At 36.4% G+C, this 18269-nt stretch overlaps 2 protein-coding genes across 8 annotated transcripts; both read left to right on the forward strand.

Moving 5' to 3' along the window:
- Positions 1-7877: 7877 nt before the first annotated feature.
- Positions 7878-13965, forward strand: LOC103939821 (UDP-N-acetylmuramoylalanine--D-glutamate ligase). 6 transcript variants are annotated; one of them, XM_048570454.1, is made up of 13 exons: positions 7879-8211; positions 8293-8397; positions 8564-8808; positions 9194-9310; positions 9810-9920; positions 10090-10152; positions 10253-10379; positions 11571-11653; positions 12041-12257; positions 12411-12540; positions 13104-13176; positions 13355-13475; positions 13696-13965. In XM_048570454.1, the coding sequence occupies exons 1-13, from the start codon at positions 8172-8174 to the stop codon at positions 13803-13805; spliced, it is 1542 nt and encodes a 513-aa protein (XP_048426411.1). In that variant the 5' UTR covers positions 7879-8171; the 3' UTR covers positions 13806-13965. The 6 variants fall into 6 exon arrangements, with proteins under 6 accessions (XP_048426415.1, XP_048426411.1, XP_048426412.1 ...); XM_048570455.1 differs by having other exon boundaries at positions 7880-8211; positions 8653-8808; positions 11571-11645; positions 12072-12257; XM_048570453.1 differs by having other exon boundaries at positions 7881-8211; positions 8653-8808; positions 12411-12538; positions 13102-13176.
- A 783-nt stretch (positions 13966-14748) lies between these two features.
- On the forward strand, positions 14749-18269 carry LOC103939819 (WD repeat-containing protein 55). 2 transcript variants are annotated; one of them, XM_009349929.3, is made up of 15 exons: positions 14749-14910; positions 15288-15563; positions 15666-15730; positions 15826-15913; positions 16023-16095; positions 16176-16282; positions 16387-16429; positions 16532-16588; positions 16716-16792; positions 16981-17029; positions 17104-17150; positions 17238-17311; positions 17531-17586; positions 17713-17833; positions 17940-18269. In XM_009349929.3, the coding sequence occupies exons 2-15, from the start codon at positions 15436-15438 to the stop codon at positions 18020-18022; spliced, it is 1068 nt and encodes a 355-aa protein (XP_009348204.2). In that variant the 5' UTR covers positions 14749-14910; positions 15288-15435; the 3' UTR covers positions 18023-18269. The 2 variants fall into 2 exon arrangements, with proteins under 2 accessions (XP_009348204.2, XP_009348205.2); XM_009349930.3 differs by having other exon boundaries at positions 14778-14910; positions 15283-15563.

Raw genomic sequence — 18269 nt, forward strand, 5'->3', positions numbered from 1 at the left:
GGGTCTATGGCGTATGTATACATACTTCACATTTCAATATGCAATTCGAATCACTTTCCCACAAATATTACCCATCCATAATCAAACCACATTTAATAAAAATAGATCGATGGCCCATTATAAAATAATCACATTTTAATAGCTTAGTTTGGTTAGTTATGTGTGCTACTTGTATTTATACTCTTGGTTGTACTTTTGTGTTCCGATTAGGCTCTTCAAATGAACAAAATTAATATTATCTAAAGAAGTACACTGATTATGGAATCTACCACTCAAATAATATCACTCAATTAGTAGTAAAGAAGATTAGAAAGGAATCTGGAAAAGAAAATAGGTGTGGCGAAAAAAGTACTCTACTTCTCCACACAATCTGCAGAAAACAACACTATTAGACCAAGTTTAGGTTCCCTTTGGAACATTCCAAACTAAACCAAATCATGTGATATTATATGGGTTTTGAAGCTTGTGTTCTGTACTTTAAAAGCATACAAAGTTTGTAGAAAACGGAGCTCTAAATTGGAAGTTATGCCAAAAGGAAAAACGGAGTCTTGAAACTGGAAACCCAATTTTCTGCTGCTGTTTGGCAGCCCGCGACCCAAACTTAAAGAAGGTTTTGATCAACCAAAACTCAACGAAATTGAGTGAAAACAATTGGGTTACGATCATGAGCATAAATACTTTCAACACACTAAAAATTTTCTCCAAAGGAGCATATAAAGGCCTAGAAATTAAGAGCCAAAGAAGGCTACTCGAAACTTGAGTTTTCTTTGCAAAGAAGTCAATTTTTCTGTAACTTACGTAACAACCCACTATAACAAATCCCAAAATACTACCAGATAGTCCAGAAGTCATGTACACAACATCCAAAACTAACATGACTCAAAATTAACAAGAAATTGCCCTTTTGAACCAAACCCTTGATCAAGAAATTTGATCTACACACCCAACAATTCAATCTTTGGAAACCAAACTAGACATAGGTTCACATGGTCACTAGAAGGTATTTAAAACCTAGACAACACTCGTGAACGATCCCACGCACCGCCACACGCGGTGGAAGTCAAGATGGAGGGTTTACAAACCCCGAATTTCAACATTAACTAGAGGAGCTCAAATTTATGTGGTAGCTAGAGCTCAACAAGGGAAACACTTTTCACAACTAGGCCGATGATAAATTCTAACCGGAAACCGTCCAATTTCACTGGAGAAAACCGGATTTCTAGGTGTTCTAAACATCCAACTCTAAAACGAATACGAAAGCACAAACTAAGCATACCCACTTGAAGATTACGAAGAGTCGATGAAGTTTCATACCTCACTCGAAGGAAATCGTTGCCGGAATCGGCGGAAAAATGATAAAACCGCCGGAAAAGTCGTGGACTTTGCGACCTCGAGCTGCAAAGATGGAAAAGAAATGGGGAAATCTAAAATCACAGAAATGTAGGGCTCGTCAAGAGCTTTCCATGGACACCAAGATCATCCAAAACGGAGCTCGGATGAAAAAGATACAATCGGGTCAAGTTTGGTGGGTTTATGGGTCAATTTCCCCTAAAAACGGGTTAGGCAGCTCTTCCCCCCCTTTTTTCCGAAAAACTCTCCCCCTTTTCCTGGAGGTTTCCCTCCCACTTAAATTATAGCAATTTGGTAATATTACCAAAATGCCATCAACTTTAAACGACTCTAATTTCTCTGTTCGGGCTCGGAAATAAGATCTGTCTACACCTACGCGCTCATGGAATCGAACTCTACCTAAACAATTTAAGAGTTGACCGAAAAGGTCGAGAGAAATTAGAAATGACTAAAGTACCCCTCACTTCGTTTTCTTAAATTTGGAGAAATAAAGAACTAATTCCAATCAAATCTTCGAAATACGTCAACAATAAAATAAAATAATAATTTTGGGGACGGGATATCACACAATTATTCTGCGGTGTTGATGACTTGAGACCCAACTCCATCAACAGTTGAAGATAAATACTCCAGAGCAATTCTAGGTAAGCAATCAGGAAAGGTTTCAAGCAGTCTATTCCTTAACAAAAGTTTGAGTGAAGGTTCTGACATATTACTTTCTTTTATCATTGTATTGCAGGTAAGAATAAGGACAAAGGAAAGGACGGGGAGATTGAATGATATGAGATACTCTTGCTTTCGTTCCTGATGATATGAGATAATCTTGCTCTGGTGTGACTGGTTTTGAAGAGTTATTCTCGGAGAGGAAGAAAATTGAGTATTTCGAGATGCTTTGTTTAAGATGCATTATCGGAGATGAGGAAGAGTTAGGCATTCTTGCAAGTTTGCCTTGTTATGGAGAATGAAGGTCGATATATATAGAGATTTTTCAATAGCAAGTAGTGATACTGTGCCTTTACTCTTGTCAGCAACTATGGTGTAATTAGAACAATAAAATTTACGCGTTTTCAACTTTGTCAGAGATCTTTGACAAAATTGCACGTGATATCCAAAAGGCTGAGATTGCTTCTGAAAAGTACCAACAAACATTATTCTGGAAAACCTAGCTTTTGAAATTCAAAGAGCAGTGCCTCTTCGATCTTTGAACAAGTGGCTATGTTGTCTCTTCTTTTATAGGGACATCAATTGTGTTCAAGAGTATGTTCAGAAAGTTGTTGCCTGTAGAAATTTTCCTCTTCTTATACTTCTAAGATTTTATTTGACCTCATTTTTCCTTCATCATTTCTGAAAATGGCTTGCTCATCTAACATTTGTTTAGACTTGAGCCTTAGGAGTGATACAGACGAGCAGCGTCAGGATAATATATGGCGCCCGTCCTTCTTATCTTCTAATGGTCCTTTTACGATTGGGCACTTTATGATGAAGAATAACATTACCGCTACAGTGATAGCTTGGAATCTTCTCACTTCAAAAGATAACAAAATCCTTTTCAAAACGCTATGATAAGTCGACCGGTTAAGACTCCTTGACTCTCAGTGTTCAATGTATGGGCTCTGTACCTAATACGGGCCAACGCCTACTTGCTCAAATTCGCCAAGTTGAATCATTGATTGCTGAGGTGACAAGTCTTAAACAAGAGATCAGATGGCTCAAGCACGAGAATAGAGTTTTACACGTGCTTTCAAATAATTACTCGACAAGCATGAATAAAAAGCTTGACAAGCTTCAAGAATCCGAAAGTCGGATTCAAAATGATCACCAAAGATTCGTGGTTAGATTCCGAAGGCAATTGATGCCTTCCCCTTATAGTGTTTTGCCAAGTATTAGGATGCCACATGATCAATCTCTAGTGCCTCCCCCTTCTGAGGTATTGCCAAGTACTGAGGCTTCACATGAGCAACCTTTGTGAAAGCTCCATTCTGTTTGTTTGTTTTAATTCATGTGTATGCATATATCTTTAATTTCTCAGAGATATCAATATATAAGCTTTATTTCATTCAATGTATTAAGTAAATACAATAAACCATATAGTTCACTAAGATGTGGTACTTTTGGACCAAATATCAATTTATCATTACCCTCTCGAAGATAAATGATCGTTCTTAGTGTCTAAATCATTTGAGTATTCAACTCATAATCTTAATATAATAAACATCATGGATAAGATTCATGTTGGCATATTGTTCGATCTGCAATTCAAAACAATATTTCTCTCAACACTTTATAATCTTTCTAGCCTCTTCAAGAGTCCCAATCTAATGTCATCAACTCTTGCAAGAGATTTTAATATGTTGCAACAATATCATAAGACAATTTATATCATCTATTGGTATTGAGTACATATTTTATGCTTTACCCTTTGAGGCTTACTTCAAGCAATTTGAATCATTCAGGGATTTTTTACACTTCGTGACATATTTTCCTATGGAATTTATGCAGAGCAACTTGCTTCCATGTATATTTGAGGGATTTACTTATAGAGATAAGATATGGGCGACTCATAACCCTTCGTATATAATTCTCCACTCATATGAACTTGTTTATAATCTTGTGTCGTACCATGTGATTGTATTTCACGGAATTATAAATGCCCATATGTAACCTTCTAGGTTCAACATCTTTTGGCTATTTGTATTGTTTTCAAGTATATAGGTTTATTTTTCCATGTTCTTACAAAATTGTAATGGAATTGCCTTTCTCCGTTTTGGCCAATAATTTTATTGACGGAAAAAGAACAGGACTCAATATCAATATATCTTATTGATGAATTTAGTAGTTACTTGTAAAAACTAAAATTACCATTGGTTATCATCAATCTGTGATCCCATATTCTTATGTGCATGCGCATGCATAAAAGTTTTTCATTTCTTTTGGATATCCATTGCCTTTTCAAGGGCATTACATTATCTCTTTCAGGGTGGTCATAATTTAGAAAATGCGGATCATAACCTCCTCTTGAGCGTTATGGAGTTTGGATTGTAATCTCCACTTCCTTGAGTTGAGTCATTGGAACCTATATTTCTACTATGCTTCATGCATGAGACATCAACATTCCTATGTCCGCGGATCGTCCTTTTTGGGACATGTATTCATACAACGACTATCTTGCTTCTGGCATGTAACAGTTATGCTTCGGGAATGCAAAAGTTCAGTAGTGCCATATTCTTCTTCTTTCGAATGACTGAATATTTTGAGTCTGAGGGTCTGCCACGCTTCAGGCGTGCAAAAAATAAATCATTTACTGCCTTATTATATTGTCCAACAGGGACGTTAATTCTTGTAGGCACATTTGCAACAAGTATATGTGATTTCATCACTTTCGTTGCATCATTAAATGCATCTGGCATTTGATTGACACATCATTGCATCATTCAATTATTCCTACTTCATTTTCATATTGATTGCTTCGTGAATCAAAATAAGACAAATTCTCTTCATTCTTCTGGAACGGTTTTTTCTTATCATTCTTCTGGAATGGTATTTTCTCATCGTTCTTCTGAAAAGATGTTATTTTCTTCCCCCTAATGGCGAGAAAACTGTCTTATCAAAATCATAGTCTGCAAACCGCACGGTAAACATATCTCTAGTTAAGGGTTCCAAATGTTGAATGATAGATAATGAATCAAATTCAACATAAATTCCCAGTTTGTATTGATGTCTTATTTTAGTACGTTTTGGCAATACAACAGGCACAGGTGTAACATAACCAAAAACTTGTAAATGTGTAATGTTTAGCTGGTGCCTAAACACGAGTTGTACTGAGAAATATTGATGGTTGGCAACATGTCTCAACCGAATTAATATTGAATCATGTAAAATGACATGTCCCCATGTAGAAACTTGGTAATTTCATTTTCATGAGCAGAGCGCGGGTAATCAATTTCATCCGCTTAATAAATACTTATACTAAACCATTTTGAGTATGGATATAAGAAACTTCTGGTCCTTATTTAATAGTATGTAGATTGAGACTCTTATGACTTTTATTACAATTAAGTTGAAGGCACTGCGGCATTTCAAACTTACGATATTCATCAAGAAACTTTATGTCTTGAGGATCAAATGACTTCATGCCTGATCTCTTTGCATGATGGAACTTCAGGTCCAATTATTTTATCTGATGAGGATCAAGAAACTATAGGTTCTGATCTGATCAAGAAACTTTAGGTCTTGTATATACTCATCGTAACAAAAGATAAGTAAAATAAATAAATTAAAGCAATAGGCGGTAATTCCAGCCATAGTAAATAAATTACATTTAAGTAAATAAAGCTTGTGACAAGAGTTTTAATTCAGCACCATTCACATAAATCAAAACTTAAAGTAGTAGGCAGTAAAACCGTCCATGATAAATAAATTGCTTTAAAATAAATAGAACTTGTGAAATGATTTTAAACCAACATCATTCACATAAATATATATATATATATATATATATATATATATATTTCTTCTTTCTTTTCAGATGGTGTAACACCATCTAAAAACCTTTACCTTTTTATTATTATTATTTTTCTTATTCATTCACATGTTGCAACATTCCAATAAACTTTTGTTTTGTTTTTTTTTTTTTTCCTTTCACATGGTGCAATGCACCTTTCCAAGAGCTTTGGCCCCATTTCCTCCTTTTTAATTATTATTTTTCATTCAAATGGTGCAAATGCATTATTGCTTTTTTTTCAAATGGTGCCATACACATTCCATAAACTTCTTTTTTTTTCATTTTTTCTTTGTCTGTCTTTACCAGTCTCGAAACCTAGGACCATCTGGGTTGTTGTAGAGGTCACACAAAACCAATTCAATCCAAAAAGGCTACCAAGGATTGGTGTTGTTCTTGCATGGTCTAGAGAACATAGCATCGCAAAACAAGAACCTTCCTACAAAGACATAAATGATAATGAGGTTGACGGAGGCACAAGAGATGGAGGCCTGTGTGGATTCATTCTTGCCATCGCTATCTCAAACAACCGAATATTCATGGGAGTTCTCAAGATGCGTCGAAAACAACGCGATCTGGGTTTTCAAGTTTGATGAGATTCTCCTGGATCTTTGGAAACCAGTTGTCAGGTTTGAGTTTTCATATTTCGTGACGACTACAGGTCGTTGTAAATTTCAATTCTCATCAGAATTCAGTGGGGCGCTTCTGGCGTGGTGGGAAAGACGAAAAATAGACATACCTTTGCTTATTTTGCTGTACCTTTATTTGTCTGTAAGATCTCTCCATCTCTCTTGTCCACGAGAGAAAGACGAGATTGCAAGTCTAGTAGGGATAAGGATCAGCACATCAACAGTTAGAGTGATAAAAGAAAAAGTGATAAAAGAAAGGTTGATGGATTTTTGGGACAAGATGATCTTCCCTGTTTGTTGTGTCTAGCTTGCCGTCTCTACTATGCGATTTTTTTGGTGCTCATTCTCTGAGCTAAATTGCTCCTAGTACCGCAAGTTTGACTTGTGTTTATCCGAATTTATGGCGTTATGTTTTCCACTGACATAAGAGCATCTCGTGCTGATAACGTGTTATAAAATCGATGGTGTGTGCAGTGGAATAAATAAAACAAGACCCAAAATTTACGAGGTTCCTCTACAGTCAGTATGACTGGAGTACGTCCTTAGAGCAGCAGTGATGCTTCCATTATAATTTAGAATAATAAGAGTACAAAATAACTCTCTCTATTATCCCCTTTACTCTTCTTCTCTTTTTTCTTCTCCTCTTCCGTGAACTTCTTACTTTCATCCTTAGGTGTGTTGTGTTTCATAAGACTTGCTTTTATAGAATCAAATCACAAGCAACATAGTGAAAGGCATATTAGTGGAGTCACCTAACATTCCATCCAATAAAGACAGATTGAAGTGGATTAGTGGCCAGCCATCCAGTCACCTTTACAACATCAACATCCTTCTTTTTTTTGTTGAACTTCCTTTTTATGTGAACCAGATCCCCTCTGGATTCAAGGGAACTGAGCCCATTAATTAATGAATCCAAACCATTGAAATTTGATTCAACGACTACAATTATTGTAACTTTAGAAGACCCTTGTTTGTAGCCGTTAGATCAAATTTCAATAGTCAAGATTCATTAATTAGTGGGCTCAGTTCATTTGAATTCGAAGGGGATCCGGTTCCTTTTTATGTTCACCAACGTTGAACCTTATTTGCTGACTTGGGTTTTGGTGTGTAAACAAGTTTATTGAAGATATAAACATATCTCTATATACAGGTTTTGATCTACAATATCCTACATACATGAAGAAAAATTTTAATCGTTTATTGAAGATATAAACGTATCTTTATATACCAAGGTTTTGATCGATAACATTTTACATACATGAAGAAAATTTTTAATCTCTGTAAGACATTTTTAACTAAAACTTTCAACAATTATCACCAAAATCTATTTTGTTTGCTTTCTCGGATAATCACATGTGTGACATTCAATGATTCACTCTATATTTTACAACATTTCCAAATTTATTACTAAGAAAAAAGAAAAAGAAAATGTCGCAAAACACCAGAAATTGAAAAATAAAAAGAAGAAAGCAAAACCCTCTTCCCGGTTCATCTGGAAGACGCCCAACGGCTCCGATCACTGCACGATATATAATACTTTGCCGCGCATTCGAGCAAAACCCCATTTGAACGAACAAATGTAAACGCTCAATCGGCATGAAGATGCAATCTTTGAACAATGGCTATGCAATCCGAACCCTCAGCCCCAAACCCAATTGCTCCGCGGAGCTGAAACTCCCAGCAAACGTCCGATCATGCGCTCCGGAACAGGACCTTCGAGGCCAATCCGTCGCTGTAAGCTAAGCTATTTCATTCCCTTTCTGATTCCGTTAAGTTATTGCAATTCAATCTTCTGAGAAAGTTTGGTGTTTGCAGATTGTTGGGTTGGGAAAATCTGGGAGAGCTGCGGCCAGGCTTGCTCTTGCCAGAGGTGCTTCAGTTTTCGCCTTCGATCAGAACCCGAATCTGCGTCTTTTAGAGGTATGCCCAAAAATCCATTTGTCCCACTGATTGCATTGTGTATGTGTGTGTAGCTGTGTTTGTATTCATAAACAAGAAAGAGAAATTGGCTGAAATGATGAAAATACTAATCCCAATTGCTGAAACTATCAATGTTCTGGATTTTATTGATATGTCATCATTTCAGCAATTGGGATTTGTAAAACCCTCATTTCACCGAATTTCCCTGCCTTCATCGTGCATACTTCTAGTGGTTTAAGTTCTAGTTGGTTGCAGAAAGATCCGCTCTTTGAGAAGCAATATGACGGAATAGGTGCATTGAAAACAATCCTGGGTGAATTTGATGAGGAGCTACTTAATAATGCGGACAGGGTTGTGGTGTCCCCTGGAGTTCCCCTACAAAATTATGGTCTTTCCTCTTTGTTGCAGTCAGTAAGTTAGTGCGTTCATAATATGTGCCTACCATTGAATGAATAATCTAAGGACAACATACCTATATGTTTAATTTTGAATAAGTTTAAGCTTTGGTTCAACCGTTGAATGAATAAATCGAAGACGACCGACCTATAAGTTTAATTTTGAATAAGTTTAGGCTTTGGAGAAATACATACATTTGCGTGCCTTGCTTTATGTATCATAACATTCTTTGGTTATACACGTGTGGACTGATGGTGTACTGTTTCTGTAATCCGTTCTGAATGGATTCATTCAAGTAAGGGCATTGGACAATGCCTCATTTAGGGAAATATGCAGCCTTATTTAGTTTAGCCGTGGATTCCCGAGATTTTGTCATGAGTTCTTTGGAGCTGAAATGCAGGGAAAGCAGGTAATGTCTGAGTTGGACTTTGCTGCTGAAATTCTCCCAGAAAGTGTAAAGATTTTAGCAGTGACAGGGACCAATGGAAAATCAACCGTAGTCACTTTTGCTGGACAGGTACTAGATCTTACTCTTTTTATTTATTTATGCTTACAACAACAACAAAGCTTATCCCACTAAGTGGGGTCGAATTAATTTATGCTTATTCATGGTAATTTAAGTATCAATGTCTCATATTGTTGCTGATAGCAACAGAAATCTGAACCGAAACACTTAATCTAAAGCCCAAATGAAAAATGGACAGTGAGAAAAATGCTCTCATTTCTGAAGTTCACAATATAACAACCTAAATGCGTTCCACCAATCCCCAAACTCCAAAAATGGATGAATAATCATCAAATATTTAGATAAGTTGACATTGCTTCCAGCATGCATTGCTTTCAATTGGCACAAGTCCCTGTCTGCTGTCTATAGAAGCTGCAGCATCCATGCAAAGTTATGTTGGAATAAAGAGAGTTGTTAATTAGAATACTAGGATAAATTTAGTTTCTTATATCATGAATTTATCATGTTGTAAAATGGAGTCCTTAATTAATTTCTTCTCATATGAAGGTAGATGCTTAGTCATTTTGGAATCGAGACATTTGTTGGGGGTAACCTTGGTAACCCACTCTCAGAGGCTGTTTTCCAATGCTTACAGCCACCTTCTTCAAAACCCAAGTTTAAGGTGTGTCCAATAGTCTGGGTGAATTGTGTTCCTGTGTTTGTGAAAGTGATTTTGCAATAACATAGTTGAAAGTCATTGATTAACGAGAATTTTTGGCTCAACTTGAAATTTGTTGAAGAAAATAGGAGGCACTTAACAGACATATACGGATGTTGCTACATTTTTCCAGGTTGCAGTTGTGGAGGTTAGCAGTTATCAAATGGAGATTCCCAGCAAGTACTTCTGCCCTTCTGTAAGTGCTTTTTTGAAAATTTGCGTCGTTGCACCCCCTTCCAGCTTTATAAATATTTCACACTTTATTTCCTCCTTCAATATAATATGCTTTTGTGGAGGTTGCTGTGGTGTTAAACCTTACACCTGATCATCTAGAAAGGCATGGGACAATGAGGGATTATGCACAAACTAAATGCCGGTTATTTTTTCACATGACTGGTGCCAAGCTTGGGCTTCTTTGTTTTGGTATGCACGTCATTCTCTTGGTAAATGTATTTTGGATCTATAGAATTTTTCTGAAGTTATTTCTGACATCCATTGTCAGCAATTTACCCATCATTGCTGTTTTATTAATAGGTTCCTATTAGATTATAGGTAAGGCACGAAAAAGTGAATTTGTGGGGTTGGGTTGGAAATCATGCATGATGACTAAACCCATTTTTCTGATAGCAAGATTAAACTAGGAGTGGATATAACCTGTGAAGTCGAATGCTTAGATTTTTTTTTTCTCTTCTATTTGAGAAACTAATTCTCAGATTTCTATATAACTGACTTTAGAAAAGAAAATTATTAGGTTCCTTAAAAATGACCTCAATGCAGACCCAGAAGGTATACGGATGTTGACATGTAGAATGAACCTTGATCACCACAATACTTTTTTCTTTCTTTCTTTGGATTGAAAATCTACTTCTAAAAGTGATATTGGGATGATTTCTCTTTCCGATTAGCTGTGGTTTCTGTGATACTTAAAGAGGGTCTCCTAAGTCCATTGGATTATCTCCCAGAATACTCCTATGGCCGATCTTTCTTTGGCCCCTTCCCGTTTGGAGAATGACCCTTATGCCAGCTTAATCAGTTATTCTTGCAGTTGAGATAAGATTTGGACCGCCACTCTAGTCCATTCATTGAGTGATCCCTAGCTCTCACATTCGAGTGTTTGCTTGTTGTTTAGGCCGGTGATCTCAGGTTGGGGATAGGGAATGCAGGTTGGTCAATGTAGATCTACTTTGTGTCAGGTAGATTGTCATGTGTTGATGTTTACAAGCAAAGAGAAAGATGCAAATGCTTCAAGTTCCATGAGTAATAAGTTATAACGGACCCATATAATTTCATACAGTTTGTTTGTTTGAGAGTTATGTACATCCCTTTGATTCAAACTCTATATGTTTCTATTTGGTTACACTGGACATCTTTGAAAGTACAAAGCACAAACGTTATGAAATACTGCATAGGATGCATGGAGGCTGACAATTTTTAAAACCATGTGTAAAAGTACTGGAAAATAGATGATGACCAGAACCTTTTCAGTTGGTTTCACTTTATCCTCATTCATCTGGTGTCTGTGTATGTATCTGTGATTTCGGTGATACCATACCGTTGTTGCTTGTATGAGACTTCGTATATGTTTCTGACGGCTTTTCTTGCAATCTATTTCAGGAAACCAGTACTTAGATGAAGCAATTATTGAAAGCTTGAATGAACTTAATCTTGCGTGGATAGGAGCCATTCCAGGTGTGAAAGTAAGAATTACTTCGCTTATTATTTTAGGAACTTTGCTGTCAAGTAATGGACCATTATAAGTCTACATATCAATGTCAAATATTTGGAGAAATAAAGATAGAAGTCCAGCCCCACGTGAGATCAAGAATTTGGAAAATTGTCTTATTTTGGATGCTCGTAGTGTTGCCATTTTATTTTAGAAACAGAGAAGGAAATTTTTTTCGAAAGCTACGGCTCAAAGTCATTGGTGATAAATTTTGGAATGAAACATAAACCATAATCTATATATTAGCATCACAAGTCTAAATTTATACTTCATTCATGTTTTCTCCTTTCTGCCTTTCTTCAGTTTTACTTTTAATATCATATATGGTTTTAATTTGGTAACGTGTATTAAAATTTGAAAGATTGACATGGAGACAAAAATTGCAAGCTTAGAAGTGCCTGCATTGGGAGTCAATTCACAACTACAATTGGGGGCAATGAAAACGATGGGGGGACACAACTTTCACAATGCTGCGGTGGCTGCTCTGTCTGTTGTTGGACTGAATGTTGGAGTTGATGTTGAAGCCATAGGTCCATGTATTGAAAAATTAAGGGCACCACCTCATCGTATGCAAATTGGTCAGTTGAAACAGATGCACCTCTCTAAGTTGTGAGCTGTTTCTTTCTTCATTCTATCTTGATTGGAAATATGAAATCAATGAGTTGGAGCATACCCTTTTTTCCCGTGGATCAAATTTATATCATTTTCACTACTTTACTTTTGTTATGCAGTATGCAAGGATATCCATGGAGTGACCTGGGTCGATGACAGTAAGGCAACAAATGTGGAAGCAACATACACAGGACTAATGGATCTAAAGAAACAAAAGTCTGTGGTTCTACTTGGGGGCCTTGCGAAGGTTACAATTTATCCTAGTTGCTAAATGCTGCTTTAATCTTCATACTTCTCATTTGTCTTTGTTTTTTTTTTCCTTACATGAAAGCTTAGAGTAAGACATCGCGTTCACCAGTCAAGTGGGGAGGAAAAGATGGAAAATTAATTGGAGTTAAATTAATGGATTAACTGAGACATTGTTTATAGTAAAAATGAAAATGTGTGAAGTTTCTTTTATCATTTTACACGTCAAGTTCATGTGAGAATCCCTGTTTATTCTGCTTTGCCAAATACTCATTTGAGTACGCATTAGATAAGTCAAAATGGTTAGTGCATGTGCTAGTAGTGTTGCATCATTATTATGAATTATGAATTGAAGAATTAGACTCTCACTTTAAATTTAACTTTATTACATTGAATTTTACTCGTAAATGAAATAATTACATTAGATTTTAGGAGGAATTCCAATGGAATTCACATTAGTTTAACAAAATCAACATACATTTCTCGTTTATGTGATCTAACTTTTTTTTTTCTTCAAACAAACGTCACTGTTAAAATTTTCATGATAATGTTTTTCTTTTGCAGTCGTTAGATGGACAAGAGTGTAATGGTTTTGAACGACTGATAGAACCTTTGAAGTACCAGAGATGTGTAATCACGGTATATTATCGTTTCCTCTTGATTTATACTTAGTTGCCAATATCAGTGCTTGTGCCTTCAAATCTTGTAGTGGTTTTCCAATATGAAACATAGTTTACCTGCATCTTGTGATTATTTTTTACCAACAAATTCTAATATTCTGCCTGACTAATGCTATCTGTTCACCAATGTCTCGAAGTTTGGGTCTTCCGGAATGCTGATTCAGAAGACGCTGTCTGATAACGGACTTAGCATTCCCTGCATCAGAGCCGTAAATCTTAAGGATGCTGTCAACTGGGCTAGGAGGATGGCAGAACATGGTACGTACATCATTGCTCAAAAGTGCTAGAAAATCTGTTTGTCTATTATTTGCATTCCAGCCCATTTCTGTTTAATTGCGTATTAGCGGTTCCAGTTATAAAATCTCTACGTTAAATGATTGGCATTGAGCATTGTTTTAAGATATGTTTACCTTAAAATTTATGAATTTTAGCGACGCGAAGATATCAAGCTTATTTCATTATTCTCTGATTATTGCAGGGGACAGTATTGTATTAAGTCCAGGCTGTGCAAGCTTTGATGAATTTAGAAATTTTGAGCACAGAGGAATGTTTTTCCAGGACCTAGCATTCACATACGTCTCTGGGTAAAATTCTCCAGCCAGGATGAATATTTCGTATTTGAGCTCGAAAATTGTTAGTCCTTCGATCTGTACTAGTATTGTAAGGGGCATTTTCCCCAGCTGCTCTCTCCTTTAATGTATTTTTCGCAATGTTTTCGACAATTCATAAATCAATCCTTTTCTTTTGCTGAAGAACATTCTCAAATTGTTTACTTTAGAGTAAACTTCAAATTTAGCATTTATTATGAGAGTTGTCACGGTCTAGTGTTGTTCTTCTTTACTTTTAAGTGAGAGGTTTTGGTTTGATTCTCGTCAAAAGCAAATTTGAATCATGTTATTGCTAGAGTAAACTTCATATTTTCTCTCTGGATGGTAAAAGAGTGGGGCGAAGCCAACGTCGACTACCATAACATCTATTACGAGAGTTTTAATCCAAATTAGGGGTGGGCATTGGAATGGGATTACTAGCCAACCCCTACTCGGTATGAGTTGGTTTGGGTTGGATTTTAAGCATTAAAACTTTACTTTTGGGTAAAAACCCGTTGAATAGGTGGGTTGGTTTGGGTTAAAGTATTATTAATGCGATTGAAACCGTTATATCTCGAATCAACTTTAAAGGTCAAAATTGGAAAACTCACGCTGAAAACGAGAAGTTAACATAAACCCACATATTAGTAGAGTTTGTTTTTGAAAGAATTATTTTAATATAAAATCAGTTGACTTATAAGGTGTGGCTTTAATATTCCGCAACACACAGTACTACATGTTATTTAGTCGTTAGATTTAACTTTCATAACTGTTAAACCTTCTATTTTCTTTCTCATCCATTCATTTGTAATGTGACTCGTTCTTTGGATTCCTTTACCAAAACATTTTACGAATTTGATCGGGTGTTTCAAAGTCCAAAAATATTGGACTGGATTCGAATGTGGGCCTTCAGTTATTATAGCCCAAACAGATCCCAGCCCAGTGATTACGTCATGTGCCTTCGTTAAGTCCCCTCAAAACCCCTCTGCCTCTTCCTCTGTTGCCTGCCGCTGCACCTCTTCCTCCTCCTTTTCCTCTCCGTCGGTCTCAGCGCCACAGACAGCGCCGCCGCCTTCTCTCCTTCTCTCAGTCTCAATCTTCACTGTGTAAGTCATACTTCATCTTGCTCGGAAATAATCTTTTTTTTTTAATTTTCTGTGATTACTATTTTATTAAATTGAAAATTTTGAATTATTTTGCATAAATTGGAGGCCGAATTGATTGGAATTAATTGGATATGAACTATATTAATTTTTATGTTCGGGTTGTATGTTGAAATGATTACTCTCAGTTTATTTGATTATTTTGGATTTAGAAATTTCCAACTTCAGTAAGCTCTCTCTTTTGTTGTGATTGAGTTTAAACATATTCTAGTTGAATTTATCTCCGTTTTGTGGTGAATTGTTCATATCTACTATTCGGGTTGGTTTCGACAACAGCTTTTAATGTCTGCATTTTCGTTTCTATTTTCCTACTAGAAAAGCAATCAAATTTGGACTGGATTGAACTGAGGAAAATTTAGAGTTCAGACTGCAACTGTTGTACGGGCCTACGAACATATTTGCTTGCATGAAGGACGCACTGATCGTTCGCTGCATATAGTGAGGAAGAAAGCGGAAAGTGATAAAGGAATGGAGATAAATTTGGGGCACTTGGCGTTTGACATTGATTTTCATCCATCGCAGCACTTGGTGACTACAGGTCTTATCAATGGCGATCTTCACTTGTACCGATATGCATCTGATTCAGTACCTCAAAGGTCAATTTTCTTAAGTTTCTCCGTTATTTTTTCTTAATTACTCTATGCATTCTTATATGATTATTATTACTATGATGATGATTAAGATGAATATGATTTTAGGGTGTTGGAAGTTCATGCACACAGTGAATCTTGCAGAGCTGTTCGCTTCATCAACAATGGCCAAGGTATCATTGAGTTTTTACTTTTTAGTTATTTGATATTGTTACTTTATCATAATTAGTTGTGCTAATAAGAAGTTACTGATGGATGATGATGTTAGCCATTTTGACGGGCTCTCCCGACTGTTCAATTCTTGCAACGGATGTGGAAACTGGTGCTGCTATTGCTCGCCTTGACGAGGCTCATGGGTCTCTCTCTCTCTCTCTCTCTCTCTCTCTCTCTCTCTGCTCTGTAACTAGTCAGCTCTCAAGAAATTCTCATTTAGATCATGATCTAACATTCCTTAATCAAATTCAGGTCTGCAGTCAATAAGCTTATAAACTTGACTGAGTCCACAGTTGCCTCTGGAGATGACGAAGGCTGTATTAAGGTCATTTTGTGTTTTGCTTGTGCTTCATTTACCGTTGTTTTCGTTTGGTTTGTCGTTTTTTGACATTGCTTATTGGTCAGGTGTGGGATACCAGGCAACAGTCTTGCTGCAATACTTTCAAAGCTCATGAAGAATACATTTCTGATATGACTTTTGCGGCTGATTCCATGAAACTCCTAGGAACTAGGTAGTCCTTCATGCCCTTGTTTTTTTATTGTATTTCCCTTACTTTTGCGGCAAATGCAACCCTCAAGAGTTGTTCATTTATATGTGTTCTTTTGCATTGTTAAGTGGAGATGGGACTCTTTCTGTTTGCAATCTTCGAAGAAATAAAGTAAGGTTTTTTTTTCCTTTCTAAAACTGCTCTAAATTACAAGGTCAATGCTTATAGTGGATTACTAAAAGATTTCCAAATTTGGTTCTATGGTAACGACAGGTGCAAGCTCAATCTGAATTTTCAGAAGAGGAGCTACTGTCTGTGGTTATCATGAAGGTTGCATTGCTGTCTCCCCCTTTGAATTTCTTCCCGTGATTTTATGATTTCATCAATATCATATATTTTTCCCTCTTGCTTTTCTTCTCCTTTATTCCATGCCTTTTTCATTCTTTTTGTTGGTCAGAATGGTCGGAAAGTGGTGTGCAGCTCACACATTGGGAATCTGTTATTGTATTCATGGGGATCTTTCAAGGATTGCAGGTATTTGTTATTTTCATTTTTAATCATGTTTAAAAAGTTGAAAATCGTAATTGTTGGGGGGGGGGGGGGGGGGGTAACAAACCGGAAGATATGTTGTCTTTAATCATGAAAGCAATACTTTCAACTTTATTGCTCCTCTCTCTCTCCCACTTCTGATTTTCCTTTCTGGATGACCCTTTGAATTCCAGCGATCGATTTGTTGATCTCTCTCCGAATTCTGTTGATGTTTTGTTGAAGGTGAGTTGGTCATATATCTGTTTTACATTTTTGTACGAGTGTTTGTTGAAGCATTTTAAAATTTATTGTGTCAGCTTGATGAAGATAGGTTGATCACTGGATCTGAAACTGGACTTATCAGGTGAAATAGCATGCAGAATCGATTCATTATATTTCATTGCTCTTTAACCTTTTTAGCATTAAGATTGATTTCATACAAATTTCTCAGCCTCGTAGGTATATTACCCAACAGAGTCATCCAACCTATTGCAGAGCACTCAGAATACCCGGTTGAGGGTCTTGGTAATGCATTCTTTTATTTTTAGAGGGTTGAGTAATCAAAGTACTTTTATTGTTGAGCATTATATAACAGCTTATTATTCATAGAAAATACATTATGGTGGCGAACTCATTGCTGCTGAGTTCAATATGGTCTCGTTGTTGAATCTTTACCATCAACCTAAAATCAATTTTCTTATTTTGTTGTGGTTGGTTAACAAGCTGTCTTGTTTCGTTTTGTAGCTTTTTCCCACGACAAAAAGTTTCTGGGCAGCATAGCACATGATCAGATGTTGAAGGTTTGTGTCTCTCTCCCCCTCTCTCAGTGCTCTTTTATTAATCTGTCACGTTTATGATTTCAACCTACTTTCTAGTAATGATCTTAGTAGTTTTATGAATTGACCCTTGACAATTGCTTAACGCAGCTGTGGGATATGGATGAGTTATTGCAAGGTTCGACGAAGCCTTCAAAGCCTCAGGCAGCTGTGGAGGACAGCGATAGTGATGATATGGATATGGATATTAATCCTCCGAAGTCGAACAAAGGTTTGTTTACGTGATTAAAAAAATAGAAGTTCGGTTTGGCTCCAAAACCAAACACATTAGTCATTATCGAAAAGCATTATTTAACCGATGTTACAATCTTTTGCAGGGACCAAAAGGAAAAATGCAAGCAAAGATCGTGTTTCGGGAAGTTCAAACGATTTTTTTGCTGATTTACAGATGGAGGGTTGAATACGGTTTGTAAATTCCGGTACAACATTTTTCGTTGGAGCAAAATGCATATAGTTTCCCCTCACAATTGCTAGACCTCTTTATCAATTGTTCCCATAACATGCTTCAGGGGATTATAAGATATTCAGTTTTGGTTTATGTTAACTTTTATTATGCAAGGGAGGGAGGTTTTCAATTTAATTATTTGTCGAACCAATCTTTTGTATCTGAAGTTGTAAAAAATTCTCCGTCACAGTTTTGCCATCAA

The sequence above is a fragment of a genome, unplaced genomic scaffold (genome assembly GCF_019419815.1).
Source record: "Pyrus x bretschneideri cultivar Hongxiangsu unplaced genomic scaffold, Pyrus_bretschneideri_v1 Contig53, whole genome shotgun sequence".
NCBI lineage: Eukaryota > Viridiplantae > Streptophyta > Magnoliopsida > Rosales > Rosaceae > Pyrus > Pyrus x bretschneideri.